Source organism: Eptatretus burgeri, chromosome 2 (assembly GCF_056783735.1).
Source record: "Eptatretus burgeri isolate ZD-2024b chromosome 2, Ebu_testis_v1, whole genome shotgun sequence".
NCBI classification, from domain to species: domain Eukaryota; kingdom Metazoa; phylum Chordata; class Myxini; order Myxiniformes; family Myxinidae; genus Eptatretus; species Eptatretus burgeri.
The window spans coordinates 75,913,215-75,933,493 of NC_140962.1; the positions used below are offsets into that span (position 1 = coordinate 75,913,215).

General features: G+C 45.5%; 1 protein-coding gene across 1 annotated transcript; it reads right to left on the bottom strand.

Moving 5' to 3' along the window:
- Positions 1-2,175: 2,175 nt before the first annotated feature.
- Positions 2,176-18,381, bottom strand: LOC147032362 (ATP synthase F(0) complex subunit C2, mitochondrial-like). Its single transcript, XM_085869933.1, has 4 exons — positions 18,132-18,381; positions 8,500-8,574; positions 8,169-8,359; positions 2,176-2,442 (listed from the first exon to the last, which is right to left on the bottom strand). The coding sequence occupies exons 1-4, from the start codon at positions 18,168-18,170 to the stop codon at positions 2,328-2,330; spliced, it is 420 nt and encodes a 139-aa protein (XP_085726059.1). The 5' UTR covers positions 18,171-18,381; the 3' UTR covers positions 2,176-2,327.
- Between the last annotated feature and the right edge of the window lie 1,898 nt (positions 18,382-20,279).

Sequence of the window (20,279 nt, forward strand, 5' to 3'; positions counted from 1 at the left end):
CAAACAAACAAACAAACAAGCAGTCATAGACTGGTACTTGCGAAATTGTCAACTTGACCTCTGACCTTGTCTAATAAAAGCTGTCTCTTGAGAAGGTAGCGACACAAACCAGAAGTTTCTACGATGATTCTGTACCAAACCATCAAAAAATCGAATGTTTTGGATGTTTGACCTCACTGTGACCTTGACCTTTGACCGATTTTGACCAAAATCTAATCAGCACTAGCCATCAGCCTCCTGAATCACGTGGTGTAATTTGACATTGGTAGCTTCTTCCGTTCTCGAGTTATCGTGCCTACAAACAAACAAACAAACAAACAAACAAACAAACAATCAGAAACGGAAGGCATCAATATGCTTACGAAATCTTTAGATTTCGTAAGTAACAAGCAGTCATTGACTGGTACTTACGAAATAGTCAACTTGACCTCTGTTCTCTTGAAATCTTTAGATTTCGTAAGTAACAAACACACAAACAAACAAACAAACAGCAACGGAAGTGATCAATATACTTTCGAAATCTAAGTAACAAACAAACAGAAAGGGGTGAAAACAGTAACCTCTGATATTCAATGGCGGAGGTTAATGAAGTGCAGTATATACAACAACACTGCGTGGAGTAACATGTTCTAAGAACTCCAGTTAGTATGGTCGATGCAACAAATATGAATCCATTTTGCGTCAAAACATTGATTTGCACACAAAATGATCCTGTCACTCGGTTGGCTGTGTGCGATTTCACGATCAAAGCTTTAACAAAACACCAACATGTATAAAACTCCTGACCTATTGAGTGGTGTTGTCCAAAAGGAGGTTTAGTGCTTTCAGAGTGGCCTCAAGGCAAGGATTAGATTGGGTGTGTTTTGCCTTTGCAGCTCAATAATATTTTTTAGGGTGCCACTCACACATTCATGAAAGATACCGTGTAATCTTCAATGTCCACCAAGTAATGCTAGCAGCCAGGACATCCAGCTTTACATCCACTCAAGGGATGGCACACTTGCTGATGCAATATTTTTCCTGCGAAGAACCAATCTAACTGTTTATAGTCAGGTCGGGAATCAAACCCAAACTTTATCTCACAGGTAAATTCACCACTGCTGTACAATCGAGTTGGCCCTCGATTTTGACATAATAAAAACAAAAAGTTATATATTATCCAACAATTAATGTAACAAATTTGTTTCTTCATTCTATTTTTATACTAAACAAAAAACGAAAAAAAAGTCTGTTAGTTTCACGATTTCGGAAAATAAGTGAACTTGTAAGGAGCAACTTTTACAGGTTTGGGGAGGAGGAGTGGGGTGGTGGCTTCAATTTTTATTTCCCATAAGAGCAGTTTGGGTTGAAGTGAAAAGTATATTTAATCACTATATTGGATAAATAAAGTTCTTGATTAAATACAAAAATTTTCGCCCACCAATGTGATTTCCAAGGGGAGTCATGGCATCACACAGGCATGCACGCATGTGGCACTATGATAAAAGTCGAAAAAAAGTTTCTTGAAAACTACAATTCCATTTACTATGTGATGATAAACGATCAGAAGGAAAAATAAAGTTTTAACATCAAATCACAAGAGAATAATATAGCGTGTATTGGTCCATTTTAAAAGGGTAAATAAGATGGTGGTACAGTCAGTCATGTTTGCAACCAGAGACCAGATGATCAGCAGTAATACAAATTACTAAGTATACCAGATTGCTCATTCAAGTTTTCTCAAAGACCTCCAAAAGAAAAGAAAAAATGGAAATAAAGCCTTTTTTGGCACCTCAACTTGCAAAGGAGGGCCATTGATACAACTCTATCCAGTGGGGTAAACGTCAATAATATAAATATCACACTCCAGACATTAATGATGCTAATAGGCTAAACTAAGGCTATAGACAGCAACAACCTCCACACTACAAATAGATGATATTCATTCCCAGATGGATACATATTTGCTCAAGTGACCATACACATCACCACCTTTGAGTGGCCTTCAGGCCATTTGGCCCCTACCTTTGCTTTGAGTGGCCCTAAGGCCTTGTGATGGGCGAACTCCCCATTAAAAAAAACAAACAAACTAATCGGCATTCAACATATATCAGGAATAAGAAAAGAGGAGAGTGAAATGACAAATTGCAGCAAGAATAAAATAGATAAATAAATAAATCAAATGAACAAACTCAACAAATTTGAACCAATTTATTTTTGGAGTTTTGCTCTCAGATGTTGATGAACAAAAATATTCAACTTAATACAACTCATGTTTCTGCATTAAACATCAGCACCAAATGCCCACAACACATGATCCTTGTTAGTTATGAACAAGGTAGTGGAGATCACATTGCAAAGAGGATAAGGAAGGCGACCATTAAACAAAACAATCCCATAGCTTCAGACAAGGCAAAGCCGAGGATAGCATATGAAAACAACTGCTGCTTCAATGATGGGTTTCTGCAAGGAAGACAGAGGGAGAGGAGGGGGGGTGAGGTACTATAATCACACACAAATCCAGTGTTACAAAGTGATTATAAACAAAATCATTAATAAACGAACAGCAAATATTACAAAACAACTGTGTTCATGGCAGAAATAAAATAACTAAAACTCACAAATTTCAACAGCACACAAAATGTGTCCTATTCAATTTCAATGCTCAGTTCCATTCTAGGTCAAGCAAATATGAAAAAGGTAGCACAACAAATTTGAAAAGACGAATGACACTTATATTCTTAGTCAGATAAGTTGAATGAACCAAGCAGAGAGCAGGTAGGGGAGGACCCCAAAAGGGGATTTCCAAATGCAAGCTGTTTAATACAGCATTCTTTACCTGCTGAAGCTCAACTAAGAGCATGAAAATGGTTTCAGGTTGGCCCGATTTATCATTTCCATCTGAACAAATAGTTCATTATTTTGGAAGTCAGATTAAAATCCCATATCCTACATGCCCAGAGGTGGATGATTAAGGGGCGTGATGTCAGAAGGAAGAGGTTTTTTGGTTTGGTCGGTTTTTGGAGTTCGGTGTAAGGGATGCACGCGGTCAAGAGACGAGGGAGCTCGGAGATAGTGTGCAAGAACAGGGCATTACGGCTGGCTTTCCTTCGACGCATGAAGGAGATGGCATGATTCTCGTATTCATGCTGAGGCGAATTGGCTCGTGTGGTGGAGCAAGACGCTGGCCATTGACTCTTGGCTGGGTCGTGAGACGCGGACCTCGAAGCCTCGTGTCTATCACCAAAGAGACGGCGCCATTCTGCAAAGCAGCGGGTTGGTAAGCGCGATCAACGAAGAAGCTGCATGGCGGTTGGTGAGCTCTGGTGTTGAATATCGCCTCACCAATTACCTCATGCACATTTCCTGCCCAGAGAGTGGCTCGGCACCATTTTTGGGCTGCATATTCCCACACAGGATGAAGCACCTCGATCCCAAAGTTCAGTGAAGACAATCTCTGGACCAAGCTCATTGCCAGAAAAAGGGAGGATTTGCTTTTCTTTTGTTTTCTCCGTGTCTGTCAAAGTCCGTGTGTGAAGGCACCCCGACTTTAGGCTTAATTTACTTCTCATTATTATTACTACCTTCTGACTTATTCCCTTGTAAATGTTTATATTTTCATTAAATCCCTGTTTATTTTAAGTTTGCTGTGTCCGTTTAACTGTCGTGGGGTTTGAGTATAAACCCCTTATGCTGTGCTTCCGTTGGTCCACCAGTGCTGCCCCACCCCTCCCCCACGTGCTATAATCTGAGGATCACGTGTCTGCCTCCTATGGAAAACGGCTCGGCGATCCGGGCCTGGTTGGTGTTAACCACCCGCCACCACAATTTGGGTCCGTCCAGTTGATTAAACTCTAAAGGATTAAACTAACCGTCCAGACCCATGACAAAATATATAAATATATATATATATATATATATATATATATATATATATATATATATATATATATATATATATATATATATATATATATATATAAATATATATATATATATATATATATAGCAATTACATAAGATAATGCATGTGCTCTCTTTGGATCTAAAACATGCTGAATATACTCAGTGCCATGTTTACCTCATGTTTCAAGGAAGAATTACAGATTAGCTTAAAGGTCCCCAATCACTTAACGAAAGTACGGGTGATGCTCATGTGAAATACATCACGTCCAAAACACCGGCTTCACAACATTCTCATCAGATATGGGCAAAGGCTTCATTTCTTTGGATTAAAAGTTTGAGGAACATAAACACTGCCAACCCTAGTTTCATGCTGCAGGATTCAATTTTTTATTTCTAAACAAAAACACCCCCATTTTGCCGAGTTTGAACCATTCGTCTTCTGCCAAAGTGGTTTTAAATGGGAAGCTGCTCCAAGGAAATGCAAGGATCTTGAACAGGACGACACTTGGTCCATCATGCCTGTGCTCCATTCACAAGAAACTACAAATTCACTCGATTTGTAACAAGCTTCGGACCACATCGTACGATTTCTGCAAATGGAGTAGCTCGCCAGACAGACAGACAGACAGACAGACACACACCTGGGAGGGCTCCATCCCACCTTCTGGAACTCACATATGGAGATACCAATCAACCAACCAATCACACACATGCACACCTTAAGGCCATTTTTCCCTGCCAGAATGGGGGTTAGCCTTGCAGGTCCCATGACAATCTTCTCTCACGGTTCCCTTTTTCAGGCAACGTGTTTTGTTATGGCCGGATGCCCTTCCTGATGTCAACCCTTTAATCGCCTGATACGACACGCAGGGATATGGTGTACCTATTCTAAACCAGGGTTTACCAGAAATTGCTCCAAACTTCAGAAAAGCAGTTGAGCATGTTGAAATCAGCATTTTTATCACAAGCAGCACCAGTCCAGAAATGAGAGCTTTTAATTTGCCTTCCTCAAGTGCTGATACCAAAGGAAGTGAAGTCTCAATCATATCAAATATGCCACGACGATGGAGAATGGTACTGGGTCCCGAAAGCAGGTTTTGCTCAGCCAGCTGGCGTCTCAAAATCCCCTATTCAGATCCAAACTAACACAAGCATCTGCAGAATGCTTCTCCTGAAAGGTACCTTATATATTTATTTTCATTCATTTTCGAAACACGAAAAATAAAGCAAATTTGTAAGAGTAAAACGAGAACGGCACTCGGTAGTGCGTACATCTCCGCCAGGCTGAACAGTTTACGGTTTGCTTTCCACCGATAGGACGGATCTGAATCTGCATCTTAAACAAAATATTGTTGCGGTTCTCAGAACCGCATGCATTCAACAGATAGTGGTCCCAAGACAGTTATTCCATTAATATACGTGTAGATAGTCCCTTTCCCCTTTGTCTAGCGGGACAACAGGAAGCGTGCTTTGCGATGATCTCATAGCTAGGTTTGCTTACATCATTTTTTTTTTCTTCATTTCGTCCCGACTCTTCTTTTCTGATTATTCCTGAGGTAAATCTGAGCCACGTGCACCTTCGCTGTGAGATGGGCCCTCATGGAGGCCAGCGCGTGTGGCGCCGCTGCGAGAAAACGAAGACGCGAAAAAAAAAACGAAAAAAAATCGACTCGAGCTTCCGATGATCTGGGGAAGATTGCCGGTTGCATTAAAAAGGGCATACGAATGAATATCTCTTTATAGGTTGCAAGAATGGTGTTTTTCACAACACAGGAAACACAGCCAGCACAACGCCCACGCTGCACGAAACGCGTACGGAGGCAACTCCACGCCACGTTGGCCAGGATGAGATTGTGTGAAGTAAAAGCGGCGCGTTCCTTTTCAACCAAATATCTGATACATATCGGTGTTCGCCCCGCGCACACGCTGGCAGGGTCATGCGGAAGTGAGCGCTGGCCACGTGCGTAATGGCTGAACCACGCGCACTGTATGGAATGTGCTCGAAGACAGACACATACACCGCTCACGAAACATGCATGGATTTATCGATAACAATGTCCCTTCAGCCCTCACTGGCAGCAGCGGATTCCCCAAGGATGGTGAATGTCTTCTCGTCTCTACGGCCAGCGAAGCTGCAATCGAGCAGGGGAATGTTGTACAGTGCAGGCCACGTTGGTGCGCGCGGAGCAGGCGCGTTGATCTGCGCTGGTCGGATGCCTGAGCGGGCATGCTGGACCCTCGGCCGGTCGCCAGGGCACGGCCGAGAGTTTTTTGCGGGACGATTCGCGTGCCAATTTCGGAGTGGGCGACTCGTGTCATGTCGTGGGTCGGAGCGGAATATTTTGGCTGTCTAAGATGACCTTGCCGGAAACGAAGGTAGCGGGCGGCTTGAGGGGTCGGGGCGCCCGATTCACATGATGACGCTTCGCTTCGGGGTGGCCTCCCCACCCCGCAGGTCCTATAAAGGTCGGAGCGGTCCCTCTGCCTCGTTCTCTCACCTCGCCCTAGTCTCTCTGCACGACCCGCCTCCTGCTGCCTGGACTTTTCCTCTCCTGCCTCGCCCTGGTTTCTCTGCACGACCCGCCTCTTGCTGCTGCTGCCTGGACTCCGCCTCTCTCGACTCGCTCTCGTCTCTCTGCACGACCCCCCTCCTGCTGCCTGGACTCCGCCTCTCTCTGGCCTCGCCCTCATCTCTGCTTGACATTGCCACGACCCGCCTCCTGCTGCCTGGACTCCGCCCACACGACGTTGACCCCACCCACCTACCACTCCATCCATGCACTCTGGACTCCACCCTTTCTCCACTGAAGCCCCTCCTTCACGAACACGGTCCCCAGATGCGCTGCTGAGGCCAGAGACGACGTGCCAGCTGTCGGGTACCACACCACGGAGCATCCCCCCTCCCGAAACGTATTGGTGGCGCGTCGTGCAATCAAGTACAAAGGTACCGAGATCGTAGCATCAACTCCTTTCCCTTCTCGTTTCAATACTCCCTCTTCATTGGGTTTTCTGTGTCTGTGTGTGCGTGTCCTGGCACCTGTCTGCTTAAGTAAGACTGCAGAAGATCGTTATTGTTGTCATTATTATTATTTTTGCGTTAAGTCTGCTCTGTGTCCGCTTTTGTAAGTTGCTTGTTTATTTGTTGCACCACACCTCTTTCCCCTATCTCTGCACAACACACCCCAATAAATCCTGATCGTGCCACATACCATCCCTCGCCCATTGTTAATAAATTACTATTAGGAATGTTCCCTGCTCGCTTTTGTCTTTTCTTCCATTGATCCAGCATGGTCCAAATCCGAGTTTAGCCAGGACTTTATTCCCAACGATCCTTTCCTTTTAGCTGGTACGTCCTTGGCAGTGTCGTTAGGCTGCATCCGATCCGGTAGTGATCCGGTTCGGACAAAGCTGTTAGGGTTTGTGGGCGTGTTCCCCGGTAATTAAATCATGTGATTAATTAGGTAACCCGATTAACCCATAGACAGGAGGACCCAAGGTCACACGGTTGAGTTACTGGCGTCCATGGTCGGTTAAGCGACCCGCCGCGTCACGGAATCATCCGTGTGCGACGGCCTACAATTCCGGGGAGTCTGGTGGGAGCCGAGATAGCTTCCCCCCCCCCCCACAGTGGTCTTCTCACCCGACTCCCGGCCCGCAACAATATCATCATTTTGTCCTTGTCATACATCCAATCTGTCCACCAAGTTTTGTCACAACCCATCCATAACTCTGAGATATCCTACTCACAGACAGACTGAAAAACAGGGGCGAATAAATAACCTCAGTCCACCTTTGGTGGTGGAGGTAACAAATGCACAGATTGGTGGGGAATGTCTGTCCAGCACACAACTCCATGGCAGAGGTAACAGACAGATAAGCTACTCCCCAAGCCCGATGCATCCACTCAATTTCTATGTGCTGAGGCAAGGTCAAGCTGCACAGGAGATAAGAGTCCACACCACCAGGGAATAACCATGATGCAAACATCATGACACAGTCTCTGTATGAATCCAATTGACAGATTCCTTGCATTCTCGACTCAATTTAAACGTAATTAAAGACGATGTCATTAAAGTGCATTTTAAAGTGAGCTCGCACAGCAGGCTGCCCCATGCAGGTGTTTCATAACTCAGCCTCACTCACGGCATACAGCGATAAATAGAGGATGTGTGAACAGTGTGGGAGCACTGTGCATGAGAACAACTTTTGCTCTTCCATGAGCCTAAACTGTTTTAAATTTCAAACATTATAAAGTTCTTGATGAAGGCAGATTGATCACAAACCTGGCATAGCCAATGATGAGGCTGCCAAAGACGGTGCCAATTCCAGCACCAGAACCTGCCACTCCGACTGTGGCAGCACCTGCTCCGATAAACTTGGCTGCTGTGTCGATGTCCCTGGAAACAGCGCTTGTCTGGAAGTCCCGGCTGACTACCAGGACCATTGGTCGATGAACATGATTCAGATTCTGAAGCTGGGATGAAAGGAATTCAAAGGAACATGTAAATAAACAAGATCTTCAATGATTATATTCTCAGGGGGTGGGTGGACAGGTTATTTGCCCTCAAATTCAACATCTTAAAGAATGAAAGTTAATTTAGTGAAATATTTTACATGAGTTTGACCCTCTTCTCTTCCACACAAAGACACCACAGTAGGTCTCAATCCAATCTTGGATGTGCTGCGGATCTGTAGAAATTAAAAGAAAAAGGATAAAAGATCAGTTAACGCTTGAGGATGCTAATCATGGCTAGTCCGTCAGAGAAGTGAAATATTTGGGGGAATTGTGCCTTTGATATAAGCATGAACTTTGGCACACTGTTAGATCATGCCCTAAGGAAGATATTTAGCTATAGGGCCATCGCAGAATTGTCCTGTGGCCGAAATGGTGGCCATTTTCCAAAATGGCTACCACCGATTGTTATTTTACCAGTTTCTCAGGTTCTAGACCAGCTCGGATATTGATTATGGTGGCTAATCGTTCATCTTCAAGGATGAGGAATGCAGTGGTACTATTTATAACATGCTAGCAACTACCAAACTACATATAATCGAGCATTCAGGGAATTAAATATTAGTAAAACTATCAAATATTAGCGGAGTTATGCACATTTTCTGGAATTTCAGAATAAGCCCATGAGTTGTGTGCTGACCTCATAATTATGTTTATGTGTATTCATATATTTTGCTGCATATTCACACAGAACATCATAATAACGTCACAATGACAAATAATCTATGTTGTTAGTACAGCTTCTGTGTACTTGTGTACACCTAGTAAAAACGCCTAATCTGCATGTATATGTGTATGCTTTCAGTTGACCTGGACTGCGACTGTGGTGGCAGCCAACATATTTTCCTGGAGATTTCAGCTTATGGTAGAGTGGTGGTGGCATAACTAGTACATACTGTTCTCATATAACTAGTAGATGAAATAGCATAGTGTTCTGAAATAGCATAGTGCATAAGGACAATGGCCAAACTATACAAGGTGGTGGACCCTGATGAGCCGAGCTCATCAGGCAAAGTGCCCGACCACAGACTGGAACAAATGTGTTCTGTGTCAGGAAGACACAGATGAGATGCTGACATATCCATATAATTCAGCATGTGGCACAGATGGGGCAGGATACAGGACCATAGCTGAGCATCTTGTAGCATTCGACAAGATCAGTTGCCTGCCAAGAACACTTAAACTGTCACAATTGGATGAGGGTCAGGGCATCGAGGCAGAATTCCGGGTTCACAAAGCAAAATGGCATGACTCCTGCAGACTGCAGTATAACAAAACAAAACTTTAGAGGTCTGAAAAGAGGAAAACACAGCACGATGATGACCCAGAAACCCACAAGTTCACCCGTCAGAGCATTGAACGTGAAACTCATTCAACAGAGACATGCTTCTTCTGTGGCAAATCTGCAGCAAGAGATGCTTTGCATAATGCATCAACATTCGAACTTGACATTCGTGTGAGGCAGTGTGCCCTCAAAACTACAGGACAAACACCTCCTATCCAAACTCAGTGTTGGAGATCTCATTGCCCAAGAGGCTAAGTATCATGCTCAGTGTCTTGCCTCTGTACAATAAAGCGAGGGACACAAAGGCACAAGAATCTAATGTAGACACTTAACCATGGAATTGCATTCGCTGGACTTGTTGCCTATATTGAGGAAGTGCGCATGGACAATATGGTTGCACCAGTGTTCAAGCTAACAGACTTGGTGAATCTGTACAGTATCAGGCTAGAACAACTGGGGACACACGTGACGGTGCATGTACACTCTACTAAACTCAAGAACAGAATACTGGGTTACTTCCCAGACATGGACGCTCACAAGCAAGGTCGTCATGTGGTACTCGTGTGCAATGAGGATGTTGGTGCTGCATTCGGGAAAGCATGTGGGCACGATGCTGACAATGATGCAGTTCATCTAGCCAGAGCTTTGATCATCTAGCCTTTGATGACGTCACTGGAGCCTTCTGTGCCTTGGCTGCCACCCCAGACACCATAGACAACTGGATGGAGTCTCTGGAGCAATTCGTGGTATTGCTCTATGACCGCACTAGCAGCCTGGAATCAGTCAATCAGGCACGCAATCAGCTGTTCACCCAGAAAGGTTGAGACATTGAAGGACTCCCTCCAACACAAGCAGCACTGATTCAGTACACAAAGAGGGCTGCCTATCAAGCTGGTCACTGCTGGGGACAGATGATGGTCGCCGTCCCAGAACTCCCATTCCCAGGTGACTGAGGGTGGAAGAAGAAGGACACAGGTGGATGGGAAGTTCACTGGACCACACTGCCGGAAGCGACCCAGGCCTGTCGAGAACTCATACGCTGTGGATGCAAAAAGGGGTGCAGAGGACAGTGCAAATGTGTCAAGGCAGCACTTCAGTGCACTGCCCTTTGCCACTGTGGTGAACTGTGTTCTCAAAACTAACATTACATTTCATTGAAAACCTGTAATATTGTTACGAATCTAGAAACCATTCGCCTTCACACATACAGCTGACCCAAAGTTTAGTTATTTTGTTAAGTACATGTGGATAGTTAGAATCTCTCCCATATGTCTAATGGGAATTTCATGTGTGCACTGCAAGTTTCTTTCTAGTTAGTCTTCTGCATTAAATCCCCCTCCACTCCTTCAGCGCCATTACGCATGTGTTCGAAACCATGGACATAGGCGGGGGTGAGATCACCTCAAGGCCGACTCCACCCCAGCAAGATGGAATGTTCCCCTCGTCCAATCGGGGGTGAGATCACCTCAGAGCCGACCCCGCCCAGCCAGATGGAATATTCCTCTCGTCCAATCGGGGGTGAGATCACCTCAGAGCCGACCCCGCCCAGCCAGATGGAATGTTCCCCTCATCCAATCGGGGGTGAGATCACCTCAGAGCCGACCCCGCCCCAGCCAGATGGAATGTTCGCCTCGTCCAATGAGGGGAGGACACCGATCGCCCGACGCCCCCCCTCCCCCCGACCAATCCGGAGGCAAGTTACCTCAGAGCGGATCCCTCCACCCGCCCGGGGGAGGGATAAGAAGGGTGGCGAGCTGTCTCAGCAGTGGTCTTTTTCAGGGTTCCTCGGTGCTCGTGGTGGTGGTGGTCGTGGCGGAGGTGTTTCATGGTGCTAGTGTTGTCGATCGTTGTTCGTGGCAAGTCAGATCGTTCGTGGGATCCTGGCTGCGCTTGTTGGATTCTGGGTCGTGGGTTCGAGTCCCACCGTGGTGGATTGTGTTGGAGCGCTCGAGCTGGGGATCCCCCTTCCCGTCCATGGACTCCGAGCTCCACAAGTGCGAGTTGGTAAAACCGCACGAGGCGGCCAGGTACCCGGCAAGACTCTGCCCCTCAGCTCGCCTTCCATCCCGAGCTGAAGGGCCGAATAAAGACCCACGAGGTCCATTTCTTTTTGGGTGTGTGTGTTTGTCTGTGGCCAGTCTGATAAGTAGAAATCGTTTAAGTGATTGCCATTATACATTTGCCTACATCTATGTTCGTGATTAAGTCTGCTCTGTGTTTCCTTCCCTATTACCTTGTAAATAAATAACTGTTAAATGTTCCAGTTCGTTGTCTGTGCTTTCTTTCATTGACCCAGTATGGTTCGGGCTTGAGAATTAGGGAGGCCGATTGTGTCGTAAATTGTCATTTGAGCCGGCGCGGCTTTGGTAATACCCGCTCGGTCACGCCAGATCCGAGTCGGTAACAGTGACTCGGTTCGGACAAAGCCGGCTGAGGGTGTGGTTTCCCCGGTAGCTGGACCGCATGGCTACTTAGGTAAATTGGAATCAGACAAAAATACCCTAACCCCGAGGTCAAAATATTGGCGTCCACGGTCCATGAAGCGACCCGTCAACTTCGGAGTTATCCGGAGTGACGATCTTCAATTCCAGGTGTTTGGAGGGGAGACGGCCCAACTGCTCCGTCTAGCAGTCATCCTCGCTACCGAACCCCGGCACCACAACAATATTACCATGGAAGGCCTTACATGGTTAATAATGGAAGGACTGTCATAGACTTGCCCTCACCACTAACATGTCAAACAACAATGGGACATGCACTATTGATTTGCAAGATACAGCATAATCTCATGAACTGTGTGCTCATATAAATAAACTACCAAATATTATAAAGGAAACATTGTGAAGACTGCATTGTACTCTCATGAATATGTCGCAGTTTCAAAACATGTACAACTCCACCAATATTAAATGCGTTTATAATTTTACTATTATTTATTTCCCTGAAAGCAAGATATATGTAGTTAGGTAGTTGTTAGAGTAGTTTTCGCATGTTGTAAATGGTACCACTGCATTCCTCATCCTTGAAAATGTACGATTAGCCACCAGAATAAATATCCTAGGTAGTCTAGAACCTGAACTACTGGTAAAATAACAACCGGTGGTGGCCATTTTGGAAAATGGCCACCATTTTGGCCACAGGACAATTCTGTGATGGCCCTATAGCTAAATATCTTCCTTAGGACATGCTCTAACAGTGTGCCAAAGCTCATGCTTGTATCATCAAAGGCACAATCCATTCCCATATCTGCCGGACTAGGCCACGTGGAAAGTTCAGTATTATTACGTGATGGCATTTTATTCTGCAATAACTTTTTCATACAATCCACAGAAGCCAACGTTTATTTATTCAGCAGCAACCGTGTTCACAGATTTGTGTGCAAAATGTTTATTTTGGATTTCAATAAGTTACAACACCAAACAAAAAACTTTTGCGGGTACTCTTTCAATAACGATCAATTCTGACTGCGAATTATTAAACAAACAAACAAACAAGAAAATCCCTTAAAAGTTACCTTAAAGCGAACACTGCACCGCCGACAGAAGCCGACGACACCCCGCTGCCGATGACTACGAAAGCCGACGACACCCCACCACCGACTTCTACGAAAGCCGAGGACGACTACAAAAGCCGACGACACCCCACCACCGACTTCTACGAAAGCCGAGGACGACTACAAAAGCCGACGACACCCCGCCGCCGACTACGAAAGTCGACGACACCCCGCTGCCGACTACGAAAGTCGACGACACCCCGCCGCAGACTACGAAAGCTGACGACACCCCGCCGCAGACTACGAAAGCCGACGACACCCCGCCACCGACGACTACGAAAGCCGACGACACCCCGTCACCGACGACTAAGAAAGCCGACGACACCCCACCACCGACTTCTACGAAAGCCGAGGACGACTACAAAAGTCGACGACACCCCGCCGCCGACTACGAAAGTCGACGACACCCCGCCGCCGACTACGAAAGTCGACGACACCCCGCCGCCGACTACGAAAGTCGACGACACCCCGCCGCCGACTACGAAAGTCGACGACACCCCGCCGCCGACTACGAAAGTCGACGACACCCCGCCGCCGACTACGAAAGTCGCCGACACCCCGCCGCCGACTACGAAAGTCGCCGACACCCCGCCGCCGACTACGAAAGTCGACGACACCCCGCCGCCGACTACGAAAGTCGACGACACCCCGCCGCCGACTACGAAAGTCGACGACACCCCGCCGCCGACTACGAAAGTCGACGACACCCCGCCGCCGACTACGAAAGTCGACGACACCCCGCCACCGACGACTACGAAAGCCGACGACACCCCACCACCGACTTCTACGAAAGCCGAGGACGACTACAAAAGCCGACGACACCCCGCCGTCGACTACGAAAGTCGACGACACCCCGCCGCCGACTACGAAAGTCGACGACACCCCGCCGCCGACTACGAAAGCCGACGACACCCCGCCACCGACGACTACGAAAGCCGACGACACCCCGCCGCAGACTACGAAAGTCGACGACACCCCGCCACCGACGACTACGAAAGCCGACGACACCACGCCGCTGACTACTACGAAAGCCGACACCCCGCCGCCGACTACTACGAAAGCAGACGACACCCCGCCGCCGACTACTATGAAAGCAAACACCCTGCCACCGACTATTACGAAAGCAGACGACACCACGCCGCCGACTACTACGAAAGCCGACACCCGCCACCGCCGACTACTACGAAAGCCGACACCCTCCGCCGCCGACTACTACGAAAGCCGACGACACCCTCCGCCGCCGACTACTACGAAAGCCGACGACACCCCGCCGCCGACTACTACGAAAGCCGATGTCACCCCGCCGCCGACTACTACAAAAGCCGATGACACCCCGCCACCGACTACTACGAAAGCCGACGACACCACCCCCAACAAAAGTTTCGAACAGATTTGATGAAAATTCAGTGCATGCTGTTGTACTTCAATGTTGGCTTAGACACTCTGATCTAATGGAATGTGCTTTGTCTATATCAATAAATGTCAGGGTGTGTGTATGTGTGTATGTGTGTATGTGTGTATGTGTGTATGTGTGTATGTGTGTATGTGTGTATGTGTGTATGTGTGTATGTGTGTGTGTGTGTGTGTGTGTGTGTGTGTGTGTGTGTATGTGTGTATGTGTGTATGTGTGTATGTGTGTATGTGTGTGTGTGTGTGTGTGTGTGTGTGTGTGTGTGTGTGTGTGTGTGTGTGTGTGTGTGTGTGTGTGTGTGTGTGTGTGTGTGTGTGTGTGTGTGTGTGTGTGTGTGTGTGTGTGTGTGTGTGTGTGTGTGTGTGTGTGTGTGTGTGTGTGTGTGTGTGTGTGTGTGTGTGTGTATCCTCCATAACACCAAAACAATAAAACCTTGCAGCCTGAAACTTTGCATGCATACCAAGAAAACTCAAAGGAAGTGCACGAATGAAAATTGGGTGTTTGGGTTAATTAAAACACTCCTCTTGAAGAGAACAAACGGCCTTATTTAATTTTATCCTTCATCAGGCGATCCTCAGCCACCTCACTCTCTGGGGTCTTAAGGTGTTTCCTGATAAAGGTGTTTTCCATGTTTTTTGGCCTGCTCAACCATGCCTTGACTTGGAACAGGCCGCAATGATATGGTTTTTTTTTTTTTTTTTTCCACTTTCCTCACTCATATTATCGAATACCCCACCGCCAACTATGAAAGCTATGTCCATCATTGCTACGAATCACTGTATAGATCGCTTTTGTAAGTGCTGTAGTTTTCAAATTGGTTGCTTGGAGCGATTTCATGCATTGTATGATTCAATGTTACCACTATCTACTCTCACGGACTAAAGTGGATCATCAAATTTTTATTTCGGTTTTAAGGATCCGATATCATCCGGACTAAATAAGTGTCGAAATCTGTCGTGAAATCTGATAATTTCAAGGAATAACGAGTCTTATAACTAAGCCGATATACCTCTTTACTTTAAATAAGCAAGGCTATATTCCCTCCTCCATATACATAAGAAAATATGACATTTCCAAAGCATGAAACATATTTTTCTTCTGTTTGGAGAACTATATTGAGTGAACAAAAAATATATTTTGGAACGTACCAACATTAAACATCTTCATTGAGCTATACGATTTAATGCATTTACTACTCGACCTTGCGCCCTGTCCCCCAGAGGAACTGCCTATCCATAGCATCTGCCAGATCTGTACATCTATAATTTTTGGAGGTTTCGTGAGGTGCTCTACAGGGAATCTGGAAAAAAAACAGACGTTTTAAAAAAAAAAAGTTATAATGTTTGCGCGGACTCCGAACCGATGAACCACGTGACGCGTGCACAGATGAGCAGGCAAGATGGTGGATTTTCTGTAATGTTAATTTAATGGGAGATTGAACTTTGCAATGTCTCCAGGGTTGTTCTGCATCAAGCTACAACTCTTTTGTTTTGGTTGCTTGCAGTCACCATCTGAATGAATTCATTTTATTTCGTTAACTGATGTGTGTGAGGTGAAGACTGGTTTTAAAGTTAAAGAGATCATATATATATATATATATATATATATATATATATATATATATATATATATATATATATATATATATATATATATATATATATATATATATATATATATATATATATATATATATATGACATGCAGCACCAGCCTGGACAACGGTTCATCAACCATTTCATTGGAGTGCTTAAGCCACTTGCTGAGCACCTTACAGTTGATAGCGATACCGTGCTACATCCTTCCGAGTGAATCGTTCACTCACTGTGGACGCTTTTGCCCACAACGTCATTCAGAGCAAGTGGTTCATGCTCCCTCATACTGAGCGAATGGTTCGTGCGCCGCTGCCCGAGTGAGTAGTTGTGAAATTACACCTGATTTCCGAGTCGTTTCCCATATTAACGAGTTTTCTAAATTACCGAGCCAAATGTTTTTTCCACCCATCTCACGCATTTGTTTATAAAGATTAATGTTTGTGAACACATCACTGAAACGTCTATATAAATGCAGCACTGTTTTTCAGGGAAAGCTACTCATGGTTTTTGGGTTGTTGCCAATATCAGGTGTGTGTGTATGTGTATGTGTGTATGTGTGTGTGTATGTGTGTGTGTATGTGTGTGTGTATGTGTGTGTGTATGTGTGTGTGTATGTGTGTGTGTGTGTATGTGTGTGTGTATGTGTGTGTGTATGTGTGTGTGTATGTGTGTGTGTATGTGTGTGTATGTGTATGTGTATGTGTGTGTGAGAGAGATAAAGCATAACACTTTTCCATTCTTCCTCTACCCCCTCCCAATACAGTGCAGCACCCACCTCCCACCTGATCTCTGTCTCTGGACATATCTAGAGTGGTTATGTCGAGATGGTGTTTGTCTCTGGATGTGTCTGGGCAGGGTTTGTCTCTGGCCAGCTTGGCTCCAGATGTGTCTGGACGGTGTTCCTCTCTGGACACGTCTGAGCAGTAATTGTCGCTCCACTGCTTGTTTGCCTTCCCTTACCCCACCCCTCCTCGATCCCCCAGCCATCCTTGCGTCCCTCCCCTCCACTACCTCTCCCCCCCTCTTTCTCCCTCCCCCTTTTAGTATTCCCGTCAGCGAAGCGACGGGTGATATTTGCTCGTGATAAATAAAAATTCCTATTATTAATATTCCTCCTCTCCCTCCTCCTCATCATCTTAAGACTGATTGATTGGAACATGGAATATTAATCAACATGTACCATATATCCAACCCAAGGCGCAAAGCAGTCACGTGTCAAGGGTTATGCTGGATTGTTCGCCATTGCCTTCCCAATCGTGTTCTCGACAAGAATTTGTAATTTGTCCAGGACACCGCCAATTACTCACCTGCTCTTAATTGAAAAACGCCGAGGTCCAAAGCTCACAGAGACAGAACAGCCAGATTAACGTCCGTCCAAGGGACGAAACATCGAGACAGATACCTTGCTGAAAAGTACAGATCCGACAATATATAATGGGGTCGGGAATCGAACCGAACTCAAAAAAGGTGAGTGCGTGACCTCCACCAGGACACGAGTCGTGTCGCACACGTTCGAGTCAGAACCGAGCAGGTTCGGGTTCACACATCAAGGAAATCGCATTGAAAACCCCAAAATTATTTTTTACACCGAATGTCTCCAACAACCCCCAAATGAACCCCGACGAACGCCAACGAGCGGGGACAGCAGGTGTAAAGGACAGTATAGAGGTCAAAAGGAAAAAAAAATAAAATCGACAACTATTCGGGGCACAACAAAATATCATCAAGAAAATAAAACTCCACATGGCATCCATGAACGTTAAAAACGGGGATTTAAAATAAACATCGGACGGGATTGCGAATGAACAAGGCGCCGATGGAACATCAAGGCCTCAAAATCACCAATCCCAAAATGTCGAACGAGAAAATGTGTTTAAAAAAAATCATACCAACGCAGCGCACGACATCAGTTTTGCACAGGAATACATGGTACTGGCTGCTTGGACGACACAGCGACGAGTGAACAAGGAGCGGCCGAAAATCGGGCGTTTGGAGGTCACACCGGAGATACCTCAACCTCCAATTCAACGCCGACGAGGAAGAAGAAGCAGAAATGGACGAAGAAGAAGAAGTCTTTTGAACATGCTCAGTTGAAGTGCGGCCCTCAAGTCCGTGCCACGTCGCCATTGGTCAGCAACGGTCAGCTGACACGAGCGACTCGGGGGAAGGGGGGGGGGAAGAAATCTGCTTTATTTAAATATTAACCCTAATATTGTAAGAGTTCTTTGACGTGAGATATAACATAACAATTTGAAGATACGAAATATAATATTTTTTGACATTGATTGTAAAACTATAAACGGCGACACAAATTTAAATCTTTAAAACAATAAACGGCGACACCAATCATTGAACTGTATACAAGATTGCTATTTTGTCGCCACCAAGCGCCATCTTGGGAGGCCCACTCGTAGAGGATGTTACATTTCGGCTCGCGTGCTAAATTTTCGGGAGATCTTGAGTATTAAATGTTAATTTTGAGTTGAGAGTCACATTCGATGCGAACACTTTCTCACATAAACATCACGCAACGCGCGCCAAGCTGAATCATTTGCCGGGCAGAGCAACATGGCGGCGGGTTCCTCGAGAAGGGGCCGTGCGGTTGCGTCACAATGAGGCGTGCAACGTCAATGGCAATAATCCTTCCAGAAATGGGCGGGTCCTAAATATGTCATTCTGGCTACTTCCGGTGTCCGTCAAGGGCGAGAACGTTCAATTCCCTATTTCGGGGTTTTAATTATTGCCACCTTGTGGGGTCGGGCTGGAGAAGGTGTTCCGGTATTATAACGCGCTTACTTTACACGAGGTACACCATGGGATCTTTAACGTCCACCAACGAATGCTTACGTCCATCCGGGTGTGGTGCACTTTGTGACGTCGTGCACAAAGCCTTTCAATGCAGATATTCCACATTGATTAAATCCAGAGAACCTGAATACGTGTTCTCATGTTTTTTTTCGAAAGATGTGCGGTTTTTAACGACCATCGTGAATGTGTTCACTCGGAAGTCAACTGTAATGAGCTCCCATTAGAGGAACTAGTGCAGGGGTCTCCAACCTGCGGCCCGCGGGCCACATGCGGCCCCTTAGACGGATTTATGCAGCCCACGGTGCCATATGAAGTTTACATTACAATGCGGCCCACGACACTGCCAATTTGTCAGGGTCAATGATCAAAGTGTTCTGTAATTTTTATTATGATTTTGATTCATATTAGACACATGTGTTTTTAACACGATTATTCATTTATCATATTCGTTGGCAAGAAAAATATATTCAGCACTAATTTTTGTTTAAATTTCCGCATATTAATTATATATATATATATATTTTTTCGGAATTTAACATCCTTTTTTTGGGAGCGGCCCTCCGCCCCTCACCACTTTGGTTTTGTGGCCCTCCGTCTAAAAAGGTTGGAGACCCCTGAACTAGTGCATGCCCGTACATGCGTGGCCGTACGTGCAGAAAAATTAATAAATTTTGACGTCAATCATGACGTCATAGCACCGTGTCCTGTCATTGGTTTGGTAAATAAATGGCCATAACTTGGGAACCACTTGTCCGATTAATATCAAACCTTGAAAAGGCACATACTCAGGTCCCCAGTAATATACCTGGTGAGTTTCAATTAGATCGGACCAGTGGTTGTCGATAAACAGCGGTCACACACACACACACACACACACACACACACACACACACACACACACACACACACACACACACACACACACACACACACACACACACACACACACACACACACACACACACACACACATTTCTGGAATTATAGATAGATGGCATATCAATTGGGAAATATACAGGGTGGGGCATTTATACTGACATATTTGCAATCTTTCTTGCCGGAAGCAGTCTTGGCATAACTAATTATTGTTTTCTTTGTTTTACAGATAACACTTGAAAGTTTTTAATGGTGGAGCACGTTAAATGCGATGTGCCTTTTTAAAAAAATTTTAAATTGTTTTTTTTTTTAAAATTCGATGAGCATGCCAATTTCACAAACAAGGTCATCAT

Coding starts and splice junctions, on each gene's coding strand:
- LOC147032362 (XM_085869933.1), bottom strand. CDS start 18,170: ATGTATTCCTGTGCAAAACTGATGTCGTGCGCTGCGTTG. Junction 8,575..18,131: donor TGATGTCGTGCGCTGCGTTG/GTATGATTTTTT, acceptor TAATTTCTACAG/ATCCGCAGCACATCCAAGAT. Junction 8,360..8,499: donor GAGAAGAGGGTCAAACTCAT/GTAAAATATTTC, acceptor CTTTCATCCCAG/CTTCAGAATCTGAATCATGT.